Here is a 12,020-nt window from a genome sequence, read left to right on the forward strand (position 1 = left end):
TAGAGGACAGATTTCGCTTGGAGGCCCAGGGGTTTGTGGGTGATCAAGCCATTAGTTCCACTATGGTTAGGAAGCACGTCAGTCAAGTGTTAAAAAAAAAAAAGAAACAGGGCTACAACTACTACCGCTGCTGTTCCTATTACTACCACTAGCACTTATATGACAGCCACTATACCACAACAACGTCAACTTCTCCGAACACTACAACTAACACTCTTATTATCGCTCATACATTACTACAATTTCTTCTAATAATACTTCCTTAAAGCTGTTGTTAGTGCTCAGACGATGAGTAACATAGTTTTTGTGATTTCTGTAATTAAACGTCATTGTTTTCAGAGTTCACCCGTTGTCACTGAAAAACAGTTTTGTTGCATTTCCTGTCCATGGCAGTTTATTGTAAGCAGGGTTTTCGTGTGGTAAAGACAGCTCAGAAATTGCTTCTAGTAAGAGAAAGTAAAGAGAAAAATGAAGAGGAGATGCAAATGAGCTGCTGATTATGATCCAGAGTCCTTTAGCTAAATAACAAAAAACAAGCGGTTAAACAACAGAGCATTTGCACTGCATATCCTTTGAAGGGTTCTTAATGGGGGTTAGTAATGGGCTAATTAATGAAATTTTACTGGGTTTGTTCTGTAGTGTTACTCTGAGTCTGAACAAAATCCTCATAGTTGTTACTGCCAGTGTTTACAGTATGTGTTCTTTTTCACACTAAAAGCTACTGCAGCTGTTGTACCAAAATATAAAATGAAGCTGTTTGGCTTTAAGCCTGGAGACGTGTTTTAAAGAGGATACATCACAGTTTTAGTATTCACATCATGACTATGATGATCCAGGACCTGTCAAGTGTTACTACAGATAATTTATAGATCTTAAGGGTGACACTGGGCCTTGAAAACCTTAAACCTACAAATTAAACTCCATAAACAGACCTGCTCAGATTTTAATGGGAGGCACTAGAATAAGCCAGACACATACATAACTGTCAAATATACTGTACAGCCAAGTCGAAGGGAGATATCACCTTCTTGTCCTTTCATTTTCTGAACATTGTATTTTTGAACGTTTGTCATGTTTCCTTGAGCCCATTTTCCGAACAGAAGATAAGCTTGAACTCATCCTTGTCTGTGTTTACTCCTCTAACAGGAAGAGTACAGTAGTTGCTGCCACTGGTAACAACTCATGGGGATTCAAATAAACTTTCTGAAGTAAAGCTAAACCTAATTTTTAGTAATCCAATCCAGTGATTATGTTAAATTCAATCATCTATCCTAAGAATTACATTCAATGGATGATTCTGCAACTATGACTAATACCATTGTTCAGTGCCAATGTAGGGTGTAGTGTGTCGTTTTTTGGACCAAGGCAGATGGTGGCGGATGGGCATGTAGCGAGTCAAACTTCCATGTCAGAGTTTGAACATTAACACAATGTTTCACAAACCATAATTGTAGTTGCCATGTGTATATATTGTATAAAGCAAGATTTTAAAATATTGGCATTGGACTTAATCAAGGGGTTTTCGCAGAATTGTGCAATAGTAATGTTGTTGTCTGGCGTAGGGTTAATTTAGTTGCTATTATTTGGTGTTAGTATTCGTCACTTGTTTTCTGTTTCAGAAGCCAGCGTTTCTTTTTCCAGCCAACTCACACAAGAGAGGATTGTGTTAAAGATCAAAATGTGACACTTAAATCTCAATTTGATGTTTGTGCCACAAAATAAGACTCTATCTCTCGATCTAATTCGTAGCCTAGGCTGGTGTTGTACTTCAGGTTGTATTGCAGAGTTTACCACATTGTAGACGTAATTAACTGTGTCTGCATTTTGCATTTCTGATCTCTGGATACGCACTGTGAAAAAATGATTTCGAAGGCAGCACACTGATCAGGTGCATTTGAATCCAGTTTTTTGCCCTGATTCGGCCTGGTTAGGTGCTCCTTGAGAAGACTGGCTGAGTTTTTTTGAATTTTAGTCAGAATGAGGAAGAATTCCACCGAGCATAACTGTGTATAAACAGAACTGGGAAGCTACTGGACACAGTACAATGTACAGTCAACATTGGCATTAATAGGCCTACAGACTTCTCGAAGTCATCTGTGAATTCTCGATAGAATCAGCATATAAGCTAACAAAACAACAATGGCCCCTCAACACTGCTTATTTCTGAATATGTGAACAAGCATTGAAGGTTAACTATCTCAAAGTGAGGTAGAGAGTGACTCTACATAAAGGCTGGAATCATCAAAAAGGGAAAGAGGCACAAAAAAAAAAACTGACCAAAGTTTACATCACCGGTTAAAAATGCCATTCATGTATCATTTGTTTTAAATCTCCTTAAAGTATGTCCAGCTGTTCCCAGAGGTAGAAAAACTACAGAAAAACATCCTGGAATAACCTTGTTAGACCTTATTGCAATTTCTTGTATTTAATTGAAAGCTGCCACTGACCCTCTCGAGCCTCCTGAACCCCCACAAGCAGAAGGGCGTAGAGTGTATTTTCCGCTGCTCTCTGCCTATGTGGGTAAATTACGAACACAGCTGGAAAGATAGAAAGGGGACTTGTTTGGGTAATGTTGTGCCTGAGTTGAAAAATTACTTATCTTGATCTTGGAGCACACTGCTGCTTAAGTGGTCTTCTCTGTAGTTTTTCAATGGCTGCAAGAAATATTATGTGACAGCTTTCTTTTTTTAATTCACCATGAATCAAACAAGCCAAAGGACCAACTCCTTCACCGTGACTGAAATGTTTTTTTTTTTCTTATGTCCAGTTAACCCTGTAGAAGGCACAACCAAGTAAATGATAACAGAACAGAATAAAATAAAGAGGAAAGGCACTGATAGAGTGATTTACAAGATAAAGTGTAATTACCTTGTACCTCTATATCAAGCAGAGGCATCTCTGGCTAGCTGCCCTTACAGCTGCCTTCGATAGCCTGTAGATGGAAAGGTCCACAAACTGTCAGTACTGGGGTTGGAGCGTGTGCAAAACAGACGCTCCTATCTCTTGATTTCTGTCCGTTTGTGAATTTTATTTTGGTTAATGCATAGGTATTTGAAATAACAAATAATTTGCTCTTTCTGTGCTTAACAAACACTGTAACCCTGTCTCTACTGTGTATAATTGTGTCTTAAATCTCAATAAAAATACACTGTAATACACTGTAATGCCTGCTAATTGATCAGTTGATTAATGATCATGGGCTTTTACTGTTTGACGAGGCCTCCTCTCTGTCATGAATTAGGTCATCTCCAGTCAAAGAAACTGAGGAATATTTATTTTTTCTTACATACAAAAGGGGCTCTACATGTCCTAACCATTTGTTCACTTAAATATCTGGAATGTGATTCCAGAAGTTATTTCTGAATGTATCACAAACTGTTTCTGATATTGTAGGAACACGTTTCTGGGCGCTTCAAAATATGTGATTTTTTTTATTTGGCGTCAAATACAGCAATGCTACCTAAACTATGCATAGTTTTTGAGTTAGTGAGTACCCATAACGTAAAAGGGTGAATGTTTGTACTGACGAGCCCACTGAAAAATCATCTTCACTCTGCAGCACTTTTGTTTTGATTTCAGCTTATAGACCCCTTTCACAGCGACAGTTTGACTCGGTAAAGCACAAAGAGCATATGTGTAAATAATAACATTAACACTGGCTCCATTCCATTAATTGCCCTGGTGTGCTAGGGAGGGAGCATGCAGAGTCCTAGAGCTGGATCACCTAAGTGGGATGAAGTCATCATTAATATGACTGATTCCAAAAACCAGGTGCCGTACGAGTAACATACAGATGTTTTAGAGCTTTTTAAGTGAAACTAGCTGCCTGCTGTGGCTGCAAGTGAAATTATGAGAGGGATGACAGTGGACAAAACGGTAAAGTTGTGGGCAGGAAGACCAAAACAAGGAGCTGAGAACTGCTATAAAGCCTGTGTAGTGCTTGGGGTTACTTCGGGGTTGGGTGATGCTTCTCTGTGGTTACATTCACTGTTCATTTCACCTTTGCTTTTCTGATCTGTGGCTTTGCGACATGCAGATGAGAACAATTGCAGATCAGTGAATTTTGGGAATTTACTTCCCAAAACTACTCAAAAGTTACTTGGGCAGAGGATAATCTGTGCATGCATTAAAAGAAAAGGGCCAGGGTGACAGAGTACAGCGTATTGCCACTGAGGGGAAGAGTGAGGAGGGGTGGGGTAATCAACAGAGAGGGGAAATTACGTTTTATCAAATCATACCACAGGCTGTGAGGGAGCTAGTGATTTACTCTGCGCCCAAGACCTGAGGAGGTGTTGAACGGGAACTCTAGCTGCCCGTGAATCACACAAATATGTCTCGACAGGATAACTATGGCCAAACTTCACTCCAAGTTTAACTCCTCATTAAGAAACTCACAAACTGCTTTGTGGCGCAACTTTAGGTGGACTTGGGAGGGATTTGGCTCAAGCTGTGGTGGATTTTTGTGAGACAGTTGTGAGCTTTAGTGTTTGACTCAGCTGAGGATATATCCCAGCCTGGTTTAATGTGTTTTTTAGGGTTTTTCAGGGTGTGACAAAACTTTTTAACTCAGTGTCTTCTCTTTGATCATCTCCATAGTGAAATTTTACTGATGAAGTTGCTTTGTTATTACATTAAAAAAATTTTTTTTTTTTTTTTTTTTTTTACTATCTTCTGTTTTTGTGTTTGGTTTGTAAACATTCACACTGGACAATGTTTAAACAGAATTCAAATGGATGATGAGCTTGAGCTGGTAACCTGTTTTAATGGGAGCAAGTTAAAAAAAGAAAAAGAAATCCATGCCTAGTCCCTTTAACTTGAGCTAAGCAAGATAGATTTAGCTGTTTGTAGTTTACAAGAATCAGTCCAGACTGTGGTTTGCCCTCAGTACATTTTTATACTCTCAGCTGTCCAAGCATGAGACACCTCTGGCTGTCAGATGTCATTTTGGCATCGTTTCCAGTAGTAGGTGTTTTGATGTAGTACCTTTTATTTAATTCCTATCAAACTGTGCCATATTTTGCTTGAAACAGACTTGAGACTTTACATTTTTGGTGTTACTTGGAGGCTAATTGGCCAAATGGTAAAGTCACCAGAGTGGATGCTTTGGTGTGAACATGAGGCTTTTTGAAATTTAATTTATTTCATGATACCTTTACCAGAACATCTCCTTATTCATATGGTTACACAGGTCCTGACAAGCATACTGATGCTGCCTCACACGTTTCAGCATCAGCAGGACTGAATCTGATTGGCTATCCGATGTTTAGGGTACCATTGGAGGGGAAAGTGAGAGAGGAGGAATAGATCATTGGAAGTAATAGCAGTGTGATGATGACGTTGTTCTTGTCATTTCCAGTGTCCCCACTCAGGGGTCTTGCCCACAGCACATCAGTGTTTGGACAAGCCAAAAGACAGGAAATAGATGTGACAACATACTCCAGCTGTGCCAAGCATTATTCACTCCACAGCGAGCGAACCAAAGTCATCCTCTTCTGATGATTCTCTGGCTGGAGCTGTGTTTAGCTGGAAATGGCTCTCAAAAAACTGACCAAAACTGTAGCAAGCTTTAAGCTTTTTTTATGTGTGTGTTCTTTACATAGCTGCTTGTACCAAGACAGCATAAGATTCTGTGTTGTAATGTCAACATAACAACATTGAGGGGAAAAAAAACCAACAAACGAAAAAAACAGAAACACTTTACAATACAGTAAAGCCTTGTAAATCAACACCACAAAGTGATGTCTACAAATTGCTGTCAAGTTGAATCAACAACTCTATCACAGCATCAGCAAAAAATAACACCATAAGCACGATTGCAACTCACAGTTATTTTAATTATGGTTTCATATATTGATTAAATATTATCAGCATTAATCTTTTCGTCTATAAATTGTCAGTTATCTAATCAACAGCCCAAAACCCAAATGATATTCAATTTACAATGATATTAAAGCAGCAAATCTTCACATTTGAGGAGCTTGGAACAGCGTATATTTTACATTGTTGCTTGATGAATGATTTTAACAATTAATTGATTATCAAAGTTCTTGTCAATGAAGTTCTAATTGATCAGCTATTAACTGTTATTTATTAACTGTTTCAGCGCTAACTCTCAACTTTTTTTTTTCATTTTTTCGTGGCATCATATGCAAAGGATTCCCATCATGCTGCTATTCGGTATTTATAGCTCCCTGCATACCTATGACCATTAGAGCAGTTTGGCTTTACTTTTGTGATTCACGTTTTTTTCTGTAAAATAGCAGTCGTACGTGACTGTAGCTTTGTGCAATTCTCTGTCATATTGCCCGCAGCATTTTTGAAATTAGCCCTGCTGACTGTTTACTGTTCTCACTTAACCACATGATATGGATGGCTTTAAGTATTACAGTAATAGTTCAACTGTTGTGATTAATGTAACCCTATTAGTCCACTGGGATGAAGGATTATGTAGGAATAAGGATCATTTTGAATTGGACTGACTAATATAATTTTATTTACATCCTCACTCCCTCTGTCTCTAATCACTACCCCCCCCCCCCCCCCCAGCCTCAGGCTTCTAAAGAAACGGGCCCGGCTCTACCATCCTGCCCCTCTAACGTCCAACTGTGTCCCAACACTGCTATGACCTTTCCCCGCTGTGCCCAACCAATGGAGAGTGCACGCCCACCCAGATAGGATGCCTGCCTTGCCCAACGCCCTGCATCCCCTCCTGCCCATCACCACCTCCTCCTTCTCCTCGCGTGTACCTGCTCTTGCCAACAGTTCCTTGAGGCGCCCGAGGCTCCGCCCTGCCCCACTCCAACATGGTGGATGAGGTAACCACCATGAAGGATGACGTCATCAACGCCAACACGCTGGCTTGGCTGGTCTGCTCGGGCGTGTCCATCCTGGCCAACACTTGGAGCATCCTTAGTGTCAGTGCCAAGCAGAAAAAGTGGAAGCCGCTGGAGTTCCTTATCTGCACGCTGGCGGGCACGCACATCCTCAACATGGCCATCCCCATCACCATGTACTGTGTCATAACGCTGCGCCGTCGGCACTCCAACTACGAGTGGAATGAGGGTCTGTGCAAGGTGTTTGTCTCCACCTTCTACACTCTCACTTTGGTCACCTGCTTCTCTGTCACCTCGCTCTCTTATCACCGCATGTGGATGGTACGCTGGCCTGTAAACTACAGGTAAGACAGTTTATGATTTTGTTTTTATTAAATTGTCCTGTTGATACTTGTTCAGATTACACTCCTAACTTAGGTAGTGCCATTTTTAAAAAAAGGTCATTTCAGCCAAATAACAAACCTATCTCTGGTAGTGTATCATACCACAGGAGATCATTTTGGCTTTATTTGCCACGTTTTAGATACCTGTCTCTGAGATTTCTGCTTTGAATTTTTTTTTTTTATTTCTATTTTCCTCACACCATTAAAAATGGCATTAAAAAATCTCTAGCAACATTTCTTTCCATGAACAATGTCCTGGTTACTCTGATTTATACAGAGAGTGTGCTGTAAACAGTTTTTATTTGAACTACAGTACATTTCACTGAAGAAATGGTCACCATGAAAACTGCTGACAGTGTGTTCTGTGGATTATTTCCATGGCTAGATACCACTAGAGGAAAGAGAGAGAATATATTTTGATTTGTTATTTAAGTGGAACTTACCCTTTAAGATGTGTTTGCAAATTCCATCACACACATTTCAACTTGGTATATTCTATAAATATGCAGGTGAATTAACATGAATGTGTTTTATTCAGCAAGATACTGTAGATGCACTGATATACTGAAAATGAAACACCTTTTTATAGACTCTGATCTGGTAACTGTACTTTTTGCATTTTTTACATTCAACCATTCCTTCTTTTAAAAAAATACTCAGCAATATAATTTCTAAAAAGATGTTAAATTTTAACCTCTGACAAGGCTTTCCATAAACACAACATCTTGCAAAGACACATTGAAAGACAACATTCTGGCATTTAATCTGCAAATTTTGGGCCTCTCCCTGCATTTCTGACCAGACTCCTCAGATGGGATGGTACTGCTGTTTAGATTAGTGTCACTTGTTAGCTTGTTAGTTTTTTGAGAGGGATGCTCTGCATCAGGTGAAATCTCTTTCCTGCCAACACATCTGCTTGTTGCAGGTATTTGGGGTAACACCATGTAAAACCCTCTAGACAGAGCATCTGCCAGCTCTAGCCTCTCGCTTCATTTGGCTCCACACAACAAACGATTTTACAAAGTAACACTGAATAATAAAGATCAGGTTCACCTCACATTAACAGCCAGCACCCTGTTGCAGTAAAACCAGTTTGGTCTTGTTAGACTCCCAAGACATCTGCTGTTCACACGTAATCAGATGTTCTGAGCAACATTGCTGCTTCCTTGGCACCAAGAGTTTGATGCTATATCTGTCTGTATTCAGGGATGCATACATGACCTGTGCTGATGATAATTAAACAGCAGCCTGTATTTTTGTTCCAATGCCAGATCCAATGCTTTTGGATACAGTTGCTTTGAAATTTACACTTTTACGAACACATTTAAGGACAAAATAATACTATTATGTTGGCATATTTCTTAGATCATAATTATGAATGAGAAAAAAAACTATTTGGATTGCATTGATTTCTACATTTTTACACTCACTTCTGATTTAAATACCAGAGATTTATTGTACAGTGTCTTTGATTATAGTCTGGTATTTTATCTGTAATGATACATGATAATGATAGTTGCACAGTAACACATTTAAAAGCATACTGATCACATTCAATGATCAATATGTCATTTGCAGATGAATGCATTTCTAGAGGAAATACTGTGGCAAATACAGGCTGAGCAACTGCGTTGGTTTTTGAAATGGTGTAGAAACTGGTGCTGAGGTACAGGTGCTGAGAATCAGTATTATATTACTTTGCTCTTCCTTCCTAGCAGAAAAACAGAGGGGTTGTACTTCCTGTGGCATCAGGCCTGCAGAACCTCAGCCTACAGTCAGCTTGGCCAATTTTGGAGCTGCATGCAGATAAGCAGACATTCAAACAAGATATGCACAATTCCTTTTAAATCTATCTCAATCTAGCTATCTATATTGCTTGTGCAGCTGTCACTATTGGCTGATGCCCACACAGAGATATCAGGCTTTACACAAATGCTTTTATCTCCCTCATCTGTTCTCTCACTCATCTGACTATATTGTCTCATCTCCTGTCTGGAAACATTGACTTTCCTCTCAGCAGCTCGTCCACTTGTTTTCCAGTCACTTCTAACAACGATATGGTGAAGTGATGGCTCAGGTGATGCACCGTGTAATTGCCGTTCATCTTTGATTTAAATTCCTCCACGTTTCCCCTGCTGAGCTAGCAGGGCTGCCTTGTCTCTGACATTAACGCACACTGAAGGCCTGAATTATGAATTCCAACCTTGTGCTTCGGCAGCTGTTCTCATCACCCTGCGCTCACTATCTCTTAGGAGCATTTTCCCTTGCAATGCTCTTTCTCTGGTAATAGATTCAACCAGCTTGGTCACGTAACCTCCCCATCATAAGTACCCCAGGCGCATTCAGGAGAGGCTAGCATTATTACTCACAGTGACAACAAGACCCACTTGTCTTTGCACAAAGCCATAGTGCAAAGATAGAGGCTGCTGCTGCCCCTCTTTGCCACTCAATATGTGTCGGTGCATGTAACCTGATGCCTTACTAGTTCCATACATTTTGAACTATATTTTAGGCGACATGCTTGGTTCTCTTGAGAGAGACAGATCGGGTTTCCGATCTGTCTCAAAACTGCTCCCAGATAACTGACAGTTAAAAGAGACTTTACTGTATTCTTTGGCAAACACAGATGGAGAGGTACATTTATGTAAACTGTAGAATTCTGTCCACATGCCCCTTGTTATTATATCCACTTTTAACGGAGGCTGATTTAGAGATGCTGATCTGAAGTGACTAAAAAGTGATTAAAAAGTTTCAAAAGTCATATAATAGACTTTATCTATATATTCTACAAGACACAAAGAATTTGAATCCATGTCTGATTTTTTTGCTGATGCTTTGAATATCTCAAATAATGTTTTGGCGGGATACAAGAGTCTTTTGTCAAGTTTTGGAAATGAGCTCACCAGTCACTGCCTGCCATATTTTTAGATGTACGTGCGCTGTTGCAAACCTTGAAAAGTGCCACACTGCCAGAGGCCACAAACACATTCAGCAAATTGCTCGACTGTAACAATTACTTGGAGGTGAGAGGAAACAGAAATCCCTTCTCAGTGAAATAGACCTAGATGACAAATAGACAGTGGGATGTGAAAACACATTCTTTTGCCATCAGCAAAGCATTGATTTCCCTCCATTCATCTCCATTTTATCCAAGTGATGGCTGTGTGGGATGGTGCTTTTTTAACTTATATGTTCGAGCTGCAGATCTGCCATTTTGTGGCATTTAAACTAATTTGCCAGAGCTTAATTACGGTGCAGTTTCTGGAAGGTTCTTTCTGCTGACATGTTTCTTCACAATCTGTCTCCTTATAAAATTAAACCACCTTGTCTGACCTCTCATTAGTGGTGAATTTGAATTATTTTATGCAACACACTGTGAGTTCACAAACAGGTGAGTGGTGTGAGTTGGTGGCCCTCGATGTGCTGTATTTACTATTAGGGGCCCACCTTTCACTATCTTAAAATTTCAATATTTTATATCACGCTAATATAATTTTTAGAGTTTTTACTCGTTAGACATGGTTTATTTTGAAGTTTGTTTAAAGTTTTAAAAATTCCAGTATGTACTTTTAGTATTATTGGCCCAAGCACCTGCACAGTTTGTGTCAAAAGTCTTAGCAGAAGTAGAATCGTGATTTTTCAGATCCCCCAATAGCAGAGTCAAGATCCACAAGTTTAAGACTCTTACAGGATGTGCACAGCAGAAAAAAAGCCAGAGCCATTTTAACTTGAAACTTACTTTGTGCTAAAATCTATGGTTCTGCTTCCAGGTTGAGTAACACCAAGAAGCAAGCGGTACACACAGTGATGGGCATCTGGATGGTCTCCTTCATCCTTTCCACGCTTCCGGCAGTGGGCTGGCATGACACCATCAACCGCTTCTACACGTCTGACTGCAGATTCATTGTGACAGAGATTGGCCTGGGCTTTGGCGTGTGCTTTCTGCTGCTGATCGGTGGCAGCGTGGCCATGGGTGTGATCTGCATTGGCATTGCTCTCTTCCAGACCTTCTCCATTCAGGCAGGCCACAATGCAGACAAGAACAAATTCAATGTCCCCACCATAGTTGTTGAGGATGCCCAGGGGAAGCGCAGATCATCCATTGATGGATCGGAGCCGCTAAAGACATCGCTGCAGATCACCTACCTGATCAGTGGTATCGTCTTCATCTACGACTTTCTGACTGGCTTCCCCATACTGGTGAGTTCACTGCCTAAACATGCAGTTACTGATGGACCAAATTAGGACATTAGAGGGTTGCCCTGGGCTTGGTCATATCGGCCAACAGGTCAAACTTATTACGCAGATGTTAGACTTCTGGATCAGTTGTGGCTGAGTGTGTAAACATCTGTTTTTCTACAAGATTAATGCCTAGTGAGCCTTCAAAAACCCAGAAGGTCAATTAACAACACTTCCCACCGGTTTAGAGGCATTTCCTGAATCTTAAACACTCTTCTGCCCATTTATATCAAAAAATGTTTTAACTTGCTTCCAAAGTTGCAGCTGTATTTCCTAATGCAAACAAACATGGTAGCTGCAAGGAACACATGTCCTAGTTTGTTTTCTAAGGCCATGTGCAATTATTAAGGAAATACAGTATAAAATTATTGTTATATAATATACTGTTATTATAAAAGCATTTTGAAAATATTCGGAGTACTTTGCAGTGTAGCTTTAAACCTGACAGACAAAAAAAAAATCATATGTTGAATTAAGGTTTGTAGACATATCAACTAAGTTTGTGTGTTATGATTATGACTTGAGTCAGTTATGAGGTTAAGTAAGTTCCAACGTGTGTCCCCCA

General features: G+C 39.9%; 1 protein-coding gene across 1 annotated transcript in view; it reads left to right on the forward strand.

Annotated features, from left to right (window-relative positions):
• Positions 1 to 12,020, forward strand: part of LOC120804256 (probable G-protein coupled receptor 153) — a 38,530-nt gene that overhangs the window by 8,805 nt on the left and 17,705 nt on the right. Inside the window, exons 2-3 of the mRNA XM_040153591.1 lie at positions 6,547 to 7,177; positions 10,987 to 11,416. Coding sequence (XP_040009525.1) covers positions 6,804 to 7,177; positions 10,987 to 11,416 — 804 coding nt within the window. The 5' untranslated portion in view covers positions 6,547 to 6,803. The remainder of the gene's footprint in view (positions 1 to 6,546; positions 7,178 to 10,986; positions 11,417 to 12,020) is intronic.

The sequence above is a fragment of the Xiphias gladius genome, chromosome 18 (genome assembly GCF_016859285.1).
Source record: "Xiphias gladius isolate SHS-SW01 ecotype Sanya breed wild chromosome 18, ASM1685928v1, whole genome shotgun sequence".
Taxonomy (NCBI): domain Eukaryota; kingdom Metazoa; phylum Chordata; class Actinopteri; order Istiophoriformes; family Xiphiidae; genus Xiphias; species Xiphias gladius.